This window comes from Lepidochelys kempii, chromosome 17 (assembly GCF_965140265.1).
Source record: "Lepidochelys kempii isolate rLepKem1 chromosome 17, rLepKem1.hap2, whole genome shotgun sequence".
NCBI classification, from domain to species: domain Eukaryota; kingdom Metazoa; phylum Chordata; order Testudines; family Cheloniidae; genus Lepidochelys; species Lepidochelys kempii.
This window is the reverse complement of record NC_133272.1, coordinates 17,455,442-17,475,792: the sequence shown is the minus strand read 5'-3', so window position 1 is coordinate 17,475,792 and position 20,351 is coordinate 17,455,442. Positions and strand designations below refer to the sequence as shown.

General features: G+C 44.6%; 1 protein-coding gene across 4 annotated transcripts in view; it reads right to left on the bottom strand.

Annotated features, from left to right (window-relative positions):
• The window catches only part of ATP2A3 (ATPase sarcoplasmic/endoplasmic reticulum Ca2+ transporting 3), a 158,954-nt gene that overhangs the window by 125,585 nt on the left and 13,018 nt on the right, over positions 1 to 20,351 (bottom strand). For 3 of the 4 annotated variants that reach the window (XM_073315798.1, XM_073315800.1, XM_073315799.1), the window contains exon 1: positions 10,558 to 10,825. The exons of the other annotated variant lie outside the window; for it this stretch is intronic. In XM_073315798.1, the coding sequence (XP_073171899.1) occupies positions 10,558 to 10,675 (118 nt within the window). In that variant the 5' untranslated portion in view covers positions 10,676 to 10,825. Of the gene's footprint in view, positions 1 to 10,557; positions 10,826 to 20,351 lie in introns of those variants that run through there. 4 annotated transcript variants of the gene reach the window in all.

The following is a 20,351-nucleotide window of genomic DNA, read 5'->3' as shown; positions in this document are numbered from 1 at the left end:
CTCCCGGATGTCTACTTTATAACCAGGGTTATCCAATATATCCCATTGTTAGAACCTAATAAGTGAAAGCATCTTTGTGTTATGGCTAGAACATAAAACACAGGAAAACGTCTGATCGCTTACAAGTCAAATGGATGTTACAGGCTTGTTTTATGAAATTTGTAGATGTTCAGTTCAGCTCCCATCATTAGACACCAGTGCAGCAAAGGGGAAAAAAACAGTTGTTTGGAAAGAGCGCTTGTGGATAACAGGTGCAGCCAAATAATACAAGTACATGCTGTATGTATTGTAACAGGGTCGGGCCAGATGGCTATAGGAGAGTAACAGAAGGCAGATATATTAGCCCCAGGCTAAGTAGGTCCCTTTTCCCTGGGTAAGATAACAGGGAAGGTTCCAGAACAATCAGGAACCTTCTGGAGACAATTAAGACAGGCTGATTAGAACACCTGCAGCCAATCAAGAAGCTGCTAGAATCAATTAAGGCTAATCAGAGCACCTGGGTTTTAAAAAGGCACTTACTTCAGTTTGTGGTGTGCGCGTGAGGAGCTGGCAGCAAGAGGCACGAGGAGCTGAGAGTGAGAACGCGGACTGTTTGAGGACTGAGGTGTACAAACATTATCAGACGCCAGGAGGAAGGTCCTATGGTGAGGATAAAGAGGAGGCCATGGGGAAGTAGCCCAGGGAGTTGTAGCTGTCACACAGCTGTTCCAGGAGGCACTCTAAACAGCTGCATTCCACAGGGCCCTGGGCTGGAACCTGGAGTAGAGGGCAGGCCTGGGTTGCCCCCAAATCCTCCCAACTCCTGGTCAGACACAGGAGGAGTCGACCTGGACTGTGAATTCAGAAAACCGCCAAGCTGAGGGCTGCTGTGAAGCTCCAAGGCAAGCAAATCCACCAATAAAGCACAAAACCCACCAAGGTAGAGCAGGAACTTTGTCACAGTAGCCAAAAACAGTATTTCAATGCCAGACCACTTATGCCATTATACCAGTGACTTGTAAAATAAGCCTTGCAATTTATTATACCCAGGTTAGAACCATTTTCGCAGCATTTCGTCCCCCTAACAATTCTGCTTGCTAACATAGCTTCAGACCATGGTCCAGCACAATCTTGCCTGCATAAAATTCTGGAGCACATATGTGGTTTGCAGCTTCTTAAAGATGTGTTGCCATCAAGATTAGAGTCAAGCTGGATAATTCTTCCCTCCTATCAGAATCCTCATAGGAATTCTGAGTGTAGCGAACAAGGCGCTGATCCTGCAAAGGGACTCCAATCAGCGTACAGCCCCATTGCAATATCAGGACAAGGTTTATACATAGAGAGGTTTACAAAGAGTCACCGGACATAACAGCTCCCACACCCACCCTCTGCCTCCTGAGGATATTTGTGTCTTTTCAAATTGTATATTAAGGCACAGTCAAGTGGCCCAATCACTTCAAAAGGATGAAACTAGCTAACAGGGATATGCTGGCGCCATAAATTTCTTGACTCAGATACAAATATCCTTAAAATCGGGGATGTTCAGACGGTAGATATTTGGTTCAATCCCACCTCTATCAGACACAGATCTTGCTGAAGAAAGCTCAGTAGCAGTTGGGGTGGAGTAATTTTAATGGAAATGAAATTTCCTTTTGCAGGAAAAAAAAAGTATTTTAATGAATTTTTACAGTTTTGGGATGGAAAAAAACAAACCCAATATTATTAAAACCAAAAATGGTTTTCAAAAACCTTCAATTTTGCACTGAAAAACCTAACCCTTTTTGTGGGAAATTTTTAATGACCGTTTACATTCTATAAATTTCCCTCCAAAAATCACTGGTGTTTTTTAAACAAGTTCTAGAGAGAACTTTTGGGAGAGTCACTAAAAACACAACTCACTTGCCTAAAATGGAATCTATCAAATTGAAGTGATTAAAAAAATAAACCAAACCAAACCATCTTTAATAAAAGTAAGAGTAAGCAGACATGCAGTTGTTTGGAGACACCAGAGTAAAAATTACTAGAAGTAGGCGGGAAACATGTTGAACAATTGGTTCAAGGTGCAACATTAATATAGACAATCTCTCACATAATAAAGACTTAAGGTCATTACACGGGAATTTATTGTTTTGTTATGGATACTTTACATGACCTATGCAAATAATGCAGTTGTGCGGAGCATTGCAATATAATCCATTTATCCCCCAAACTCTGTTTCTATAAGTATTCAGTTTACCTGCAGATGACATCACCACATTGTTGTACGCAAATTTCTTACTTTGTAACTGACTTGCTTGACTCTTCCATCAATAATTTCAAAGTGTTTTTGCAAACATTAATGAATTAATACATCACCAGAGTGCTGAGAGGCACTCTTGTCTGTAAAGTGGCGAAACTGAGGGACAGAACAGGGAAATGATTTGCCAACCCAACAGGTCAGTCATAGAGCTGGGATTAGAATGCTGATCTCTTGACATCTCACCCTGTGCTTTAACCACTATATCATACTTCTCTCTCCAATTATGATGGAGTTGCAATCACCACAGCTGACCCAGCAAGTAAGTTCATTCTAGTTCTGATTCTAGAACTCTAACTGAAGAAGTGGGTTCAGATCCACAGATCTGAAGGTGAAAAACACTCATCATATTGTACCTAATGCACACAGCCCTCAGCATTTCAGATCCAACAGGCTGAAGTTTATTAAAGTTCGATTTTGCTTCACCGGGATAAGTGTAAACATTCTTTTGAGAAATGGCCCTGTACAAAGTGATTTGCTGAACCTGGGCTAAGTTTACCAACCCCTCCTCAGAGTTACAGGAAATAATGGTTTCAAACCACGATGGGTTAAGAAACCAAATTCTCAAAGCAAAACAGCCATAAATGTTGGGATGTGCATAAACTGGCTCAGAGTCACAAAGGTGTCAGCAAACCCAGTCTGAGTTTAGAAGGCACCCCAAGACCTGGAGAGTGCCACATGGTCTGGCATTTTATCAAAAATATTTTGTACAGCTCTCTTCATGAGGTCTCAAGACAAGCAGATTTTCATAAAAAATAGGTGCAGTTTTACTGGGCAACACTGAGCTACTAATGTAAATTAACAAAGTAAGTATGGGGAAGAACAGCCAACAGCAGAAGAAAAATTAACACTAGTAACTCCACACACCCACAGATCCTACATGCACAAATGGCTATTTACAATAATGCAACTAATTACTTCTTTCCTAATTCGTATAGTATATGTTAAAATGCTGCAGCACTGAGACAGAAATGAGAGAGTTTAAGTTTTCTGAGGTTAGCCTCTTCACAAATATTTTTTCTGAAAACATAAACCAAGACAGGTATTATCAAGTGGAAAAAAATCAAAACCTGGATTTTCTGTTGCCCGATTAGAGGAATAGAGTTTAGTATCTACGCAGATTTTCAGGCACTCAAGATGTTTTAATGCATTGGCATTTCTCCTGAGGGAAGAGATTGGGGGGGGGGAGGGGGCATGTTTATGAATCAGACTGTTCAGCGTGTGCTTTGGGGGTGGAAAAGGTGGGCGATGCACAGAGGAATGGAGAGCAGAGTTGGATGAGTCAGAAAATGAAAAAAAATGGTGCTTTTCCTCTTCCTACTAGCATCTCAGGAAGCTAAATATTTTAGAGTGATACAGAATCTCTTACTGTCGAGAGAGAGTCTGAATGTAACCTTGGCTGGTTAGTAATTGCCTATAATTAAATATGTTAGCAAATATATATAACGTAGGCTATATTATATATAACACACACATGCACACTCAACTATATGATGTTAGAAAGAAAATAAAATGAGTTCATCTAAAAGTCAAGTGCATCGTGCCACTGCTTCTTACAAACTTAACCTCTGTGTCAATCTGTTTTGTTTTCTTAACAGCTCAAAGCTGTGCTGATGTTCGAACAGCATAAAACCAATACAAGTTCATCACACAACCCTATCCATAAATGCATGAATATCAACAGAACAGTGATGTTCTCACAATACCATGCCCCTCTATTTCAAGCCTTGGTTCCGATGGGTATGTTTCCTCTGTCATCTTTCTCCCCTCTTAGTCCCCAAGAAGCAGGATCTGGCACACTTCGCCACCATCACCATTTCAAACACTAAGCAGAATTCCTCTTTCCAAACAAAACCCAGAGTTAGAAAAATCAAATTATAAAGATAAATCCCAACTCATTAATATGAAAACTTCTTTGGACCACTATAGAGCTATGGTCATGCTTAAGAGTAATATTGTTAGTAATAAATAAGCTTGGAAGGTTAAGATTGTTGTCACTAAATGTCAGTAAACACTGATTTCACCATACACACAGACAAAACGAGGGGAAAAAACTTCCATTGATGATCACTGAAATTTACATGTAGACAAAGAAAGAAAAATACTGATATTTATTTTGTGTATTTTGATATGTGATGTCAACAGTGTGTGTTTTAACATTACAAAGCTTTAATTTTTTGAATCTCAATGTCCACTGTCATTAATTATTGCTTGAGCTTTCTTCCCCATAATAATTTCCTACAACTGCAAAAATTTACATTGATAAAAATTGAAAAAAATGCTTAAAACTCATAATTTTGTGCAGCTGTGAAAACTGCAATTGATAACCGTGAACATTGACTTGCCCTGTTGAAATTAAAAATCAAATTCTGCCAAGGCTAGTAATAAAGCCTTTTGCTGAAGTGTGCCAGGGTTTAGAAAATTCAGGCGTAGATTTCGGCATGCATCCATTGGACGATTCCAGTAAAGAAGCTGATGAATAAAACCACAGGGATGACCCAGAGAAAGAGTCTGAACAAGCAGGTTTATTTATTTCAAATTAAAAGTTGATGAAATAATGATTTTCCCATTTGCCAGAGGGACTCCTGCATCCCAACGAAATCATTTATACTAAACACATTAGGGCCCCATCCTGCAAACATTCAAGTACATATGTGACTACACTCACACCCCACTGAAGTCAACGACTAATGATGGGAGCAAAATTATGCATATGCCTAAGAGTTTGCAGGACCAAGCCCTAAATTTGTGCCTATTTTCAAATAGGAAAACTATTTAGATTAAAAAATAACATTAATCTTCCTAAACAAACAGTTGTTTGGGGCCTGACTGTCCATCATGTAACTCCACTATAATTAACTAAGTTACGTCAATACAATAGAGTAGCGAAGGGGTGTATCAGGCCTTTGGTTTTAAACCTGGAAAGATGGCAAGAAATATTTTTGCATTTCTATCACATTCCATACCGTGCATTCTAGAAACACTAGCTCATTATAATAGATTTGCATTTTTTTTAAAAGAACCTGTGGTTTAAAAGCAATGGCGGAAGGAGTAGGGAATTATCTGGACCAGACAAGTGGAAACACTGCCAAGTATTCATTTGTTAAGATTTTGTTTGCAGATTCCCAAGCACTTTTACAACTGCAATGGTGAGATCTGCATCTTTTGTAGGTTGCTTTGCAGAAAAAACAACGATGATATTATGAAACAAGAACACAACCCCCTTCCCTTTTTTAAAAAACAAAAAGGCCTGATAAATCCATATCTTACAGTTTTGCTGCCACGCCACTAATTGTAGATATTTAATACACAGGTCCTCTCTCCATTTCTTCCTACAAGTTTAAATGTGAGGACTGGAATTAAAAAAGCAATTTTATGCTAAAGAAGGATATTATTATTAAACATAAAATGCAACCACCATTGATAGCGCTTTAGATTTAAATGTTTGGGCTCAGCTACAGATGTTATGGCTCTGAAAAGCCTCAGCAGCACAACAATATACCTATAGAGGGAGAAAAACAAGAAAACAGGACTATAATGTTTATTAGAAGGTTCTTTATCAGATGGATTATGTAGCTATAGTTTAGATCACGATACACAACAAAACTGGCGGTTTGATTTCAGGTTTAGAAGGAAGCAAAGGATATGAAACAGGGGGATGAGAAAGTGAAACCAGCAAGGGTAAAGGAGGGTTGCTCTTGCAATTAAAGCATCAAAACGGGAGTCAGGAAAGCCAAGCTCTGCTCCCCCACCACCATGAAAAAAAAAACCCTGCCTTGCTATGCAACCTTATGCAAGTCCCTTAACCTCCCCATGCTTCAGTTTCCCTCCATCTGTAACATGTAACACAGGGATGTGGCGAGCTATATTGGTGTTTGCAACACACTTTGAGAGCCGCAGGTGCAAGATGCTGCTGAAGGGCTACTTTAAAGTGATTTTATATATTACCCTCCACAGAGCCACTCACCTTGGCCCCGATTTAGGAGAGCCCTTCAGCCTATGCTCAACTTTAAGCACAGGCTTAAGGCCCATCAACTTCACTGGGACTTAAACACGTGATTAAAATAAAGCAAGCGCTTACGTGCTTTCCTGCATCAGGCAGTAAAACAACAGGTGTGGTAATATTGCAGCGGAGCAGTGCTTCAGCCCACATGGAGCAGGCTCTGTAGTGTTTGCAAAGCATCCCAGGGGCTTGGGTACAGCTCCCCTGCCCCGACTCCCTGGCTCTCTCCAGCAAGGCAGCACAGGGGTATGCCCCTTCATTGTGACAACTCGTCTGGAAGGAGGTTGGGGCATCATTAGTCTCCCCTTTCTGCCACAATCAGTTCCTGATAGGTGCACGTGATCTGGGTCTCTCCCTCTCACCTCAAACTGCTCTGCACAGATGCTGCATTGGTGGCATAGAAGATAAAGATTCTGGCTGCTGACCACTGGGATAACACAAATCCTCTTCACCCTAGTTAATTCCGATGTTAATATCCAACTTCTCCATGTTAGGTAACATGACAATTTATCAAATCAAACCCTACATGTAAAATTATTATCCTAGGACGACTTCTCCAGTTATACCAGGCCCAACACTTTCAAATCTGGGTTCCTAAAGTTAACTTCCTACATCCATTCTGAGGCACCGTAACTAAAAGTGGCCTGTGGGATTTGTGAGTGGTCAGCACCTCTGAATAAAAGTATCCTGATCTTTTTCAGATGGTCTAAAAACATGGATTAAGTAGCCTAACGTAAGACATCTAGGTTTGAAAATTTTGGCCCAAATTTTTAACAATACAAGTTTTACAGGGTGCCCTCCTGCATAACTTTTTAAATATGCCTTTCTGGTAATAGCTTGTGAGATCCATCAGTAAGATATGAGTACTGGAAATAACAAGTCCAGGCACATCTAAGGGTTCCACAAATGATCACAAACTTCAGTTTCACTTTTATGGTTGCCTTGTCATCTTTACAGCTTCTCAGCACTTGTGCCTCACATTACAACTCACTGTTTGCATAATGAATAGTGCCCTGGGTTAAGATTTTCAGCAATAGAATATTGCCCAAGGAGCCAAAAATGTACTGGGTGTCAAAGAGTGCTCACAGCCTTCTGCTTCTGACAGAAACACAATCAAGGCAGGTCGCCTATCTAAAGGGCAATATTAAATAGCTATTGCTTGATAGAATTAATGAAATCCAAGGACCACTTAATACTCTGCCTGTTCTCTTAGCTTATAAATCTTGCTCTTTATCAGCCTCTTTTACTTTTGGAAGCACAGCACCCCTGGGCACCTACAATGCTGTGCATTGGGACCCCAAAGTGGATCATGACCCTATTTTAATGGGATTGCCAAGGCTGGTATTAGACTTACTGGGGCACAGGGCTGAAGCCGAAGCCCCACTGCCTAGGGCCAAAGCCAAAGGCTTCAGCCCTTGTCAGCGGTGCTAATGTTACATGCCCCCGCCCAAGGCAGAAGTCCTTGGGCAGCTCTAGCCCCCGACCACCCAGGTGTGACAGGGCTTGGGCGGGCTAAGGGTTTCGGTCCCCCCCTCCTCCTGGGTCATGTAGTAATTTTTGTTGTCATAAAGGGTCACAGTGCAATGAAGTTTGAGAACCACTGCTCTATTGCCTGAACCAAAGTCATATTTATTGACTTAAGTAGGCTCTCATTAACATCAGTGAACTTTGGATCAGGCCACTCCTGCCAAATCAGTACCGCAAGAGGGTAAAATTATCATAGAACCCAGGTATTTTTCTCACTCAGTACTGAAGGACATTTTAATATATTCCCACATGTGTCCATGTGAATGCACAGAACGGTTTGGCAAGACATGGTAAGCGGCAATTATTTACAATTACTTGTCAGATTTTCAAGGAGTAAGACGAATTTCCATGAAAATAGGAAGACAGTATCTAGATCCAGAGCCAGTGGAGTTCCTTATTTCCTGCTGAATAAAGTGTGCTTCAAGTGCTATTCCGCACTCAACACCTAAGGATGCTCCTGAAGTCGATGGTAATTCTCCTTTACATGAATGGTTCCCCCAACCATTATCCCCACAACACTCTAACAGAGACAAATCCTCAAATTCATTGATTGCAATGAGATTTCTGCAGATTATTGAGCAGGAAGGACTTCAGGATTTAACCCTAAATGATTTGATTTAATCGAAGGAAAGCAAATTGCCAAACAACTCAAGTTCTGACTTTGACAATTAAATAGATACTTGCAAAACTGGATGGCAATTTTACCAGTGAAACAGGTAACATTGTGTAAACATAGCTGTAAGGATTTGCATATATTCCATGCGTATTTTTTTTTATAAAGGGAAATAAAGATGCAATGGGGCAACACCTATCAGAATTTATTTGGACTGAACTTTCCTTAACCTAGAAACATGAAGATCAGATTAAAGGGTGCTAGAACCAGTGATGTTGGAATGAGGGGTGGGGGGGGGGTGCTACCACAACCCTTGGCTTGAAATGGAAATAACAAACACCAGATACTTGGTTGCCATCAGAAGCCGCTCCCCCTCCCCGCACTATAAAAATTGTTCCAGCACCCCTGGCTAGAACTTAGAAGCAAGAAGAACCAACTCAGATCTGTTGGTGATCTTGAACTCCCGTTGTATTGAAGAAACTAAAATAAGACCCTTGAAATCGGTAGGCCAAATTTACTCCTAGTGTAACTCCACTGAAATTGATAACATTACATCAAGGATAAATGTGGACTAAGTTCTTCCGCCACACACAAGATCCTCAGCTGGCAAACAACGCCTTAGCTCCCTTAGAGACAATGGACCTACACCAGTACTGCTCTAGCCCTATATTTATAATTCAAACAACCTGAATAGATTCTTATCATGAGAAGTCAGTTAGAAATGGCTTCTTCCTCCCAAGCCCAAATCAACTGCAAAAGCATCAAGAGTGGGCTTTCCAAGGTGTGAATCTAGCAGAGCAGAACTCCCTTGTCTGCATTCACTAACAGTTTTTCTGAGTGTTTTTTTTTCTTTTTTGACAGAAACATAAAAAACCTGCCAATGTTCAAAAACTGTCTTTCAAATTTAGTCCGATTTACAGCATAACCCATCCACACCCTACTTGCCATATCCCCACCACTAGAGTCTCTCCATCATCCACTGCAACTCCACCCATTGAGAGCTATGTGAAAAGTAACTGACATATGCAAATACTGCTTAGGGAGGAGCCGATCTTCTAGGGAGCCTCCTAAATTAAACAAATATTGATTTGCGTGGATTACACTCTCCTTGCCCTAATGCTCAATAGAGCAACCAATCCTTCCCCATCTCCCAAGCAAGCCTCTCTCTCCCCTTGTCCCGCAAATGACCTGCTTTCCCAGTCCTTACTCTGCTGATCAAGGTGTGTTCATTTTATTTACTGTTTCCATAGGCAATATTTTTACAAAACCAAAAAGCTCTCTCCTTAATCAATGTTTAACAAATAACCAATTCCCAGCCTATCTAATCACACAGGTAACCGGCTCATGCCTTAACCCCAACCCCGACCAGAACCCCAACCCATTCCCCCATTAGCCTAATCATACAGCTGGCCTTTCACTATAAATTACCCCAGTTCTCCATAAACTTCTCTTGAAGGTAACATCCTGTATCCTTTCATCCACACCCATGTCCCTTTAACCTAACAGCCCTCTCCAAATCTCTTAATCCATATATCCCTCACCCTGCTGCCCATTACCGTACACACACAGGTCAAAGCACCTCTCCCCGTTAAATCAGATCCACTTCCACATCTAATAAACATCTTTCCCACCGTACACACCATCCCCATACCTAAAGGTAACCCCCGCACACTCCATGCCCTCAACTTGGCTCCCCATCTCTTGCCTGTATCCCCCCAGAGATACCCCCCAAACCCTCTACCTCCACCCATCCCCCCAGATGCCCCCCAAACCCTCTACCTCCCCTTTTCCCTCACAGGTACCTCATCCCTTCCCCCCAGGTACCCCCAAACCCTCTACCTTCACCCATCCCCTCAGATACCCCCTTCCCCCCCAGATATCCCCCAAACCCTCTACCTCCCCTGTTCCCTCAGATACCTCGCCCCTCCCCTCCACCTCCCCTTTTCCCTCACAGGTACCTCGCCCCCCCGATATCCCCAAACCCTCTACCTCCCCACCTTTCCCCCCGTATCCCTCCACAGATACCCCCACCTCCTTCCCCCTCTATCCCCAGCCTACAAATGCCCCCGGACCCGCTACTTCCCCCTCAGGCACGCAGGTGCCCCTCCTGCCCGGGCCCCGCGCGCGGCGCAGACTCACCGTTGGGTCCGTACTTCTCCCGGCTCCGGCGGACCTGCTCGGGGCTCAGCCCGCAGCTCTCCCGCACCCCGAAGCGCTGCAGCACCGCGGCCGCCGGCGAGCTGTGCGCGTTCTCCATGCCCCGGGGCCGCCGGGCTGCGCCGAGAGACGGGGCCGGGGGAAAGCCGGGGCGCAGCCGCTGGACTTCGGGCGGGCGGGCGCGCGGGGCGTGAGGGTGTTGGGGCAGCAGCTCCTGGAGCCGGGGGGGGGCAGCTGGTCTGAGGGAGCCGGGGGGAGGGGGGGCAGCAGCTCCTGGGAGCCGGGGGGGGCAGCTGGTCTGAGGGAGCCGGGGGGGGGGGGGCAGCAGCTCCTGGAGCCGGGGGGGGGGGGCAGCTGGTCTGAGGGAGCCGGGGGGGGGGGGGCAGCAGCTCCTGGGAGCCGGGGGGGGCAGCTGGTCTGAGGGAGCCGGGGGGGGCAGCAGCTCCTGGAGCCGGGGGGGGGCAGCTGGTCTGAGGGAGCCGGGGGGGGGCAGCTGGTCTGAGGGAGCCGGGGGGGGGGCAGCAGCTCCTGGGAGCCGGGGGGGGGGGGCAGCTGGTCTGAGGGAGCCGGGGGGGGGGGCAGCTCCTAGGTGTTGGGGGGCAGCTGGTCTGAGGGAGCTGGGGGGGGCAGCAGCTCCTGGGTATTGGGGGAGCTGGGGAGCAGCGGGGGGGACCTGCGTTGCAGCAGCTTCCAGGGGAGAAGTCGAGTCCACTTTAAAGTTCCCCGGGCTCGGTCCTCCCTGCCTCCTGCACGGCACCTTTTCTCCCTCTGCTAGAAGGTGAGCCCGGCCCCGGGTCCGGCTCCGCCTCCTCTCGGCGCAGCCCTGCCCTCCGCCCGGGCTACAGCCTGCGCGCCCCGCAGCTGCCACCGCTCAGCGCCCTGCCCGTCCGCTCGCCCCAAGTCACTCCCCCCCGCCGCCAGAGCCGCACGGTGCTGAGCCTGGGGTGCTGCCCCCCCCCGGGTGCTGCCCACGGGCGCCCCCCCCCCCTCCGTCTGCTCGGGGAATGTCTCTTGGCACCGCGTCGCTCCAGGCTAAACAGCTGGGGGTTATTGAGAGTCTCTTTTCCCGCCCCCGCCCCCAGACTGGCTGAGCTTCAACTCCCCACCACCCCCATTCACAAGCTACCTGCCCCCTCCTGATTGGCTCTGCCACTCCCCCACACCTTCCTGGCCTGCCGTGATTGGCGAGGCGAGGCTTTCAAATCTGCATTTTCGAGAGAGAGCTCGTTCGTGGAGGGGATGGGAAAGTGATTGGGGGGGGGGGGGGGGGTTGGTTCTAATGCCTTCGCTTCCTAGCTGAGATCACCTTAGCCCTTGCCTAGCAAAGGGGGGTGGGGGGGGTCTCTGTGAATGCGTGGGCGGTGTAAGCCTTCTGATACATCCACCAGAGATCAGAGCTGTGACAGTTCCTACCTCGAAGCCGCATGGGCAGAGCTATTATGTTGCCTCCAACTTCCCATTTAGAGCACAGCCCTGCTCACTTTTAAATGGACAAAACACTTTTCTTTTAACATGACAAATTCCTTTTCAACGAGGGTGGGGGATCCCTCTCCCACCCTCCCCCTCCACGAAAGAACTAGCCCTTCACTTGTGGTTGAAGCTATGTAGCACAGCCAGAGGAGGAAACCTCATATGCTCCAATAAATTGGTTAGTCTCTAAGGTGCCACAAGCCCTCCTTTTCTTTTTGCGGATACAGACGAACACGGCTGCTACTCTGAAACCTGACCTTGTTAAGTCACTGACCCCAGCTGGGGTAAGCAGACTGCAGAAGAGGGCAGCTGTCAATGGAGGGGGGTAGCAGCAGGCACACAGGATGGAGCTGTACCCTTTCAGAACTATGCACCGAAGTCTTCGTTATTTCAGTGTAGGATTTTCAAAAGCAGTCAGCATTGTCCTTACGCAGCTGCCAGTGCCCTCGATAGAAGCAAAGTAGGACTAAGATGGAGTGCTTGTGAAAATCCTACCTTCTGGATCCATAGTTACCAGATGCATCACAAGAAGCCTTCTGGGGAAGGAATTGTTTAGTGACGGCCTCAGGGCTGTAAAGGCTTATGTACCTGTAACTTCACAACTCCACTGAACTCAAGGGAACTAGTGCCAGTTAAGCCTACCGATTAAGTCTTTGCAGGATAAAAACTGATCAGTTCAGTAGTCTGCACATCAGCTGGGTGTAAATGCAGCAGCAAATAAAATCTGCATAGAATAAAATTGATTGTTACATATAAGCCTTAATACAAGTGCTTAGCAGATTATATGTCCCATTACAAGGGCTCAGTGAACATAGATCATAAAATGGCAGCTGGAGATAAGACAAGGAAGGTGTGGTAAAGAGTAGCAGCAAAAGCCAGGAAGAATTAAGGCCTGAACCTGCACACTTGCAATTCCCACTGAAGTCAGTGAATTAGGGGTTAGATTTAAGTCAACAGGAGTTGAGTACAGCACCACACAAGCTATGGGCTTTATAGAGCTAATACAGTAAGGATCTTGATCTCAGGAAGGTGCTGAGGATTGACAACTGCCAAGGGTGACTGAAGAACCCAACTGTAATGGTAGATGATTGTTACTTTTCTCAGCATCAGGCCATACGAAGAAGATATAACTGAATATAATAAAGAGAGAGAGTGGGAAGCATAGAATAGAAGGGGGAAGCCTAGAGAATTACTTTTAATAAGAAAAAAGAAAAGGAGTACTTGTGGCACTTTAGAGACTAACCAATTTATTTGAGCATAAGCTTTCGTGAGCTACAGCTCACTTCATCAGATGCTGTAGCTCACGAAAGCTTATGCTCAAATAAATTGGTTAGTCTCTAAGGTGCCACAAGTCCTCCTTTTCTTTTTGCGAATACAAACTAACACGGCTGCTACTCTGAAACCTGTCAATAAGAAAAAAGTGACTTGTTCATAACAAGCATCAAGCTGTAGCTCACGAAAGCTTATGCTCAAATAAATTGGTTACCGTCTAAAGTGCCACAAGTACTCCTTTACTTTTAAAAAAAAGTTCCAGCACCTTAGTTTGGCTCATTGATAGAATCAGCAATGTACATTCCGGTCTCTAATTAGCAAAAGAAGCGTCATACTTCCTCTGCTTCCTCAGACGAATACGGTGGGGGTTGGTCATTTTTCTTCGTTGTCTGCACTAATTGTAGGGTGACATAGAACAATGACTTCGCCCTTGCCCTTGGGAAACACAATTTGAAGTTCTCAAGGACCTGGTAAATACCAGTGAACACAACAAGGAGGATGGTTCTTGGCAGAAAAAAACCAAAACCAACCAAAAAAAACCAACCAAAAAACGCCTCCCCTCCCCCCAGCATGACAACTGGATTGGAGGACCCAGGATACATCTCCAGACAGCATGGGCTTTTCATGCCCGTTTTCAGGGAATCAGTGAAGATGGAACACTACACAACTTGACTTTCATTTGCTCTCGGCATTTGGTTAGACTTTGTTTGGTCCCACCTTACACAGAAACAGTTGCTGATTTCTCAGGCACCAAGACAGAAGAGAAACAGAGCTAGAATGAAAACCTTTGGGGAAAGCCCTTCATTTTTTCCAGTAAACCTTCATCAAAACTTACACTTTGCGTCTATCCCACAGTCCAACAACTCTTGTGCCCTGCTTCTGGGTTGGCCTGTGTCTGATGCTCCAAAGTTGTATGTGGAGGAAGCCAAACTGTGCCCTTGTAAAGACAACCCCATCTTGCTTCTCTCAGGAAAAGCCCTGCAGCTGCCATTGCATTCTTTACTGCTCAAAGAGCAGTGGAAGGTGAGAACAAACTCCAACTATTACCAAAGGGAAAAGCAAGATAGTCAGTGCTGCTAACAGGCCATCGCATCACACTGTCCAGACCAAATGAGTTGGGGGACTTAACATTTCATTTACCAGCTCAGGGCTCAACTCAACCCTGTGACCTTAGAAGCCACTCTTTCCTAATGGAATTCTTTCTCCCAGACAGCTGTTCATATAGCCTTCCGCTGAGCTCTTCTACAACTGGAGTGGGAGGATGAGCAGAGTTTAACCCCTTGCCTCCCAGGGATCAAACAACACTCGTGCTCACTCTCACATAGGACAAATGCATGTTCATTTTAGCTGATAGACCTCATTTTATGAAGATCTAGCTCTCAGGCTTTTTGCTACAGCAAGGCAAATTGCCTTGTAACAAATAAATCTCACAACTTTTACTTCTTGTTCTGTTTGCAAGTTGTCCACAAAGAAACTGATTTTCTCAAAAGTATTAGTAATTTGGAAAAAAATAGAGGCCTCCAATAATTTCTGCCAAAAACTCTCAGATTGTAGGTCATTTACAAGCAGTTCACCATGACTATTAGATATTGAGTATTTGATGAGACATCTGTCACATGCTTTTATTCTGTTCTTTGGATGGTGAAGGTAACTATTATGGTTCCTGCTGTGCATACTCATGGCTACCAGTCACAATTTGCTATAGAATATTTTGCAATAATTGCTAAAATGTACTATGGCTATGGGCACTCCTGGCAGTAGTCTCCTAGGGCTAAATTCTCAGCTAGTGTAAATCAGTGTAATACTGGAATCAGTGGAACAAAACGCTGCTTTGCATTAGCTGAGGATCTGGCCCATTGGCTCAAATATTCATGGACAGTGAACATAATAAATGTGCAAACACAGCAGAAGCAAAATAATTTACAAATGCAAACATTCACAGAACACTTTTTTGTGTTATGCATCCGATGCAACGTTAATTTTCTCCCATTGTGTATAGGCACACGGTGCAGTCTTTACAGGACGTAGCAGCTACTTAATATTTTGTTTTCTCCTTGTTGTTCAGTTTGTGGCCCCATGCTCTATTTATTGTACATTATTCAAAATACACTCTGAAGACGGAATTAACTTCCTCATGGGCTTTTCTATGGAGCTTATCACTCTAGTATATGAGTGTTTCACAAACATTAATTTAATCTTTACAGCGCCCCTGCAAGGTAAAGGGCTGATATAATCCCTATTTTACAGGCAAGGTACCGAGCCACAGAGATTAAGGTAAGAAGTCTCCACTAATTTTGGGTGCCCAATTTGAGACAAGTAGGACATGATTTTTCAGAGTATTTAGCATTATGTACCACTTTGGATGTCCAAAGCACAGCTCCCATTGACATCAGCTGGAGCTGTGAGTGCTCAGCATTTCTGCAAATCAGACCACAAGGTATCAAGTCAGGCACCCAGAAAATGAGGAACACACAATTAGTGACCACCTGTGAAAAATATGGCTAAGTGATTTGCCCAGCCTCATGTAGGAACTGTGCCAGAGGCAGGGATAGACTCCAGTTCCCCAGGGCAGCATTCAAGGGCATTAACCAGGAGACCATCCTTTCTCTTGCTGCAATCCCTGCCTCATTCATTACACAACTTCCAAAGGAAGGGAGGTGCTCTGCAACTGGGGGGCCTATTTCCAATCCCTCAAATGATCATGCCTCTGGACAGAGTTTCTCTGGGCTGTGTCCACCAGTGAGGGTGCTGTCAGGAGTTCTCTGCTCAGTATCCTGCTCGGGATCCCTGGTTTTCAACCTTTGACCCCACTCCCGCTGCTGTTTTTTCATTTGTTATCCCCAGTAATTCGGGGATCAGTGGTTCCCCCCTTAATTGAGCAAAGAGCCTTTAGTTTTTATGTGGGCCTAGACCTGCTTGTACCCAGTACTTCAAACAGTACACAGCTTCCAACGTCTGCAACAAGTAAAGCAGGGGTGCATCAGCAACCACCTCCTTTACTACACAGCCCTGATTCATCCCTGGACCAGGTCTAGCCAGTGCACAGAATGAGACAGGGGTCTTGTGGGAAAATAGCATGGGAGCATGTATTTAAAGACAGTATCTCAATGCATACGCACAAGGAGGCTGAATTAAAGGTGCACAGGCAACTTTATTCTGCCATTTCCTATCTTTTGCGGGCTTGACTTTGTCATCTTAATAATGGTCTTTTATGTGTTGGTGTGGTTTTTTGGTGGTGGTGTGTGTGAGTGAGAGAGAGAGGTTTCCTAAGATTTTTTTTTTAAAAAAAAATCAAAATGCAAATACACGAATTCCATCATCTAGCATCATATTGACACCTACCATTGGTCATCAGTAGAGTTAGAACCTTCTGATCCACCACACAGGTCTCTGCCACTTAAGCTAACAGAATACATGATAGCAGTAGTAAGTTGTCATCCACTGTATAGAGAAGCAGACACATATTTTGCCAGTGGGTTTCACAGATATTTGCTGACCACAGAGGAATGGTGAGACTCAGGAACCTTTGGTTCCATTCCAGGCTCTGGAGGGGAGCGTGCTCTAGTGAGCACAAACTCTCCTGCCGGTTTTCCCCAGTAGGATACATTGTGCTTCATCCCCTCCAAATAATCCCAGTCCTGGCTCTTTCCCACCCCAGGCTCCTTATGCCAGTCCCTTTGCCCAGCTGGTCCCAGTTCTCCCCTCACACTCTCAGCTCCTTGCAGAATCGGTCTCCCCTTCCACCCCGCCCCAAGTTCCCCACACCTAGTTCCTAGCCTCAGTCTCCTTTTCTAGACAGTCTTTCTCCCCCTCTCTCCAGTCCCAGTATTAAGACTCCTTATCCCAATCCACTCTTTTCCCTCCACCCACCCGGTCCACCTTTTGTCCGCTCTGCATTTGAATCAGGCACCACCTGTGTGTCTGTAGTGGGCTAACAGCTCAAGAGAGAGGCTCTCTGCTCTCAGTTCCAGGGGCTGCTGGGGGCAACCATTACAGGGAAAGTCCTTCTGAACATCCATAGCCCTAGCCTGCAGCATACTCAGTTGCTCTGTGGGGATGACACATGTGAAGTTTAGTCACAGGTAGGAGCTGCAAGAGGTTTGAGCATGCTTAGTAAAGATGGACTCTGGAGATTTCAGCTGAGCTCCAGCAAGTCCCCAGAGCATGTGTGATCTGCTACTTTTCAAAGGCTTAAAACTTGGCCAAGTCTGAGTGGGTTTTCACCAGGATAGCAAAAGGCCAGCCCCCTGCCAAATTTCATATCCCTGCTTTAAGGCATGGGAGCGCGAGAGCGGTTTAAAGGAAAGGTTGCCAGACTTTATTAATTTTTAAAAAATATATGAGCAAAACAATGATCTCAAAACAGCTGAACCGTTTTGGCTGAAATTTTCCAAAAACAGTCATTCTGAGGCGGACACTCAGCATGTAAAATTTCAGCCCAAATGATTAAAGTTTGGGAAAGTTATAAGCAACTGAAAATAGGGTCTTATTTTGGCAACCTTAATAATACCATACCAGCCCTGCTAATAATTAATCAATAAGTAAATATAATTAGCAACCTTGAGAAGTAAATTAGTCAGTTCAACAGTGGCCAGTGGTGAAAAATGTTCGTTGTAAAAACAGCCATAAAACAGTCATTCCAATTTAAACTCTACATTATTACAGCAGATACCAGCCTAATAGTTAAAAATGACAGCTGCATTCCGCTGGAACAGCCAGCCACAAGGGCGAGACCTGTGAGCATGGGAGACCGAGCTTTCTCGGCAGCCCGCCCAGAATGAGGGGATTCCCTTCTGGAACACATCAGACCAGCCATGAATCTCGCTGCCTTCAGAACAAATTGCAAACCTCGCTTATTTGACTTGGCTTTCCCACAATAATCACTTTTTTAAAACCTGAAGCAGAAGGTAGAGAAACTTAAAATACTTATTAAAAAGAAAAAATAAAATGTTTTTAAAATAAACCTTATAATTTATACTCTGACACCAGGGTGATGAACATGATACGAATAGACAGCATCAGGTAATAATAATAATAACCCATTTCTGGTTTGTTAAGTACCAACAATGAGCTGGGCTCCATTCAAGACAAAGAATGTTACATGAGGGTCTGATTCTGATCTTCATTATATCGAGAGTAAATCAGGAATAATTCTATTGAAGTCAATGGAGTTATACCGGTGTAAAAACAATTTAAGGAGAGCATCAGGCACGTGGAACCTGATCCAAGCCCATTGAAGTCAATGGAAAGACTCCCAACAGGCTTTGGACAGAAGCTGTAATCCTTGCCTCATGGACAATACAATCTTCATAAGATTGGGCTGTTGTCTCTATTTTTAGAGCCCTGCAAATCTGCAGATATCCACTTTATATCCACAGACCATGTTTGTGAATGGATCAGATACAGATACAACTTTTATACCTGCACAGAGCTCTAGCTTTGTTCCCCTAAACTGGGAATAAAGTAATACTTGCTGGAAACACAAAGAGAATTGCCTATTTTCTGGCACCTGTGCTGTTGCAGAGGAAATGTGGATGTGGATGACAAGGAATAAAATAAAAAGTTAACCGAACTTCAAGGGATGTCAGCAAAAAAATTCTGGTTTGAGGGATGGGTAAAAATTCAGCAGGCTTTTATTTTACTGTAGCTCATCCTCATCATCTTTCCCAGGTAATTGTTTCCTGCCACATACTTTTAGGGCTTAATTCTACAATCTTCGCTCAGATCATGTTTCCATTGGATTCAAAAGGAAGCAGTGAGCAAGTAAGAACTGCAGGACTAGATCCTTAGCTTGTAAATTCAAAGCCATCTAGCACCCTCCCACCGCCACACACTTCATTTCAGCTTCCTGAGTATAAAGATAATTCACAAAATCTCCCCCTCCGCCCCCCGCTCTCCTTTAAAACTTTTTCCAGTACAGCAATTCTGTCTAGCTGAGGGAGAGGGGAAAATATCTAAAGCTACTTCATTCTGGAGAAATACTTCATCATCTGCTCAGAAACAAAGGGGCTAATCTAAGGAGGTGGGAATCTCTTCAGAGGCCAAGGCAACTCACTCGGTCATAAAACTATGCAGGATAAAACCGGTTGCACCATATTTCAGTTCAAGATTGGAATCAGAAGAGCTCCCGGCCCTTCTGTTTGCTATTAGACTCTAACACAAGATGACATGATTATTATTAAGCTGGCAGTGGCATTCCCATTTCCTGTGATCATTCCACCCTTGTACCGTTTGTTCTCTTACCCTTTTCTCCCACAGTGAGTGTTTCACGCATTAAACAGTCCTCCCCCAGTTCACATGTAGTAAACCTCCTCCCACGTTATTATGGACATTAAGAAAGGGCTCTTTCTCCTACAGCTTTGATATTGCTTTTCCTGCGGAGAATAATGTCTGAACTGAAAATCTGAGGAGTGACTAAACGTTTTACCGTTTGGATTCAGGGCTAGGATTTTACTTCTAACGGATGTCCAGCATTCTGAGAGATTATGGACTAAACCTGACTCACATGGGGCTTTGTCCAAACCCCTTCAGAGTCAATAAGGAAGACTATTTATTTAACATAAAATACTGCCCCAGGGACAGAAAAGTTTCCCAATTGTGAAATAAAGGATCTGGCCTTTTCCCTATTTATTGGCCTCATTCTGAATCAACAGAAGCAGAAAAGCCCCTTAGTAACTGGGCTCCCTTTTTCAAGCAATATTTTCTAGCCGCTGCCCACAAAATTAGGAATGCGTGTACACATGCACACACACGACACACAAACTCCTTCTCTCATTCTGCTCATGATTCTATAATGAAGCTGAGCACTTTGCATACCTAGCTATATATATAGCCACAAATAATGCTGTTTTATCATGGCTCAGAGCTTAGTAATTAGACACAACATAGAGAAACCACAGCATTAGTTTATAAAAGGTAAAGGGAATCAGAGTGCACACAGGACAGGAGATAGATTGTTCCACACAGCTGGGGTGACAGAAGCAGAGGGAAAGAAGAGGTCATGAAGGTAGCTGGGGGTGATAAAGGGTCTTCAA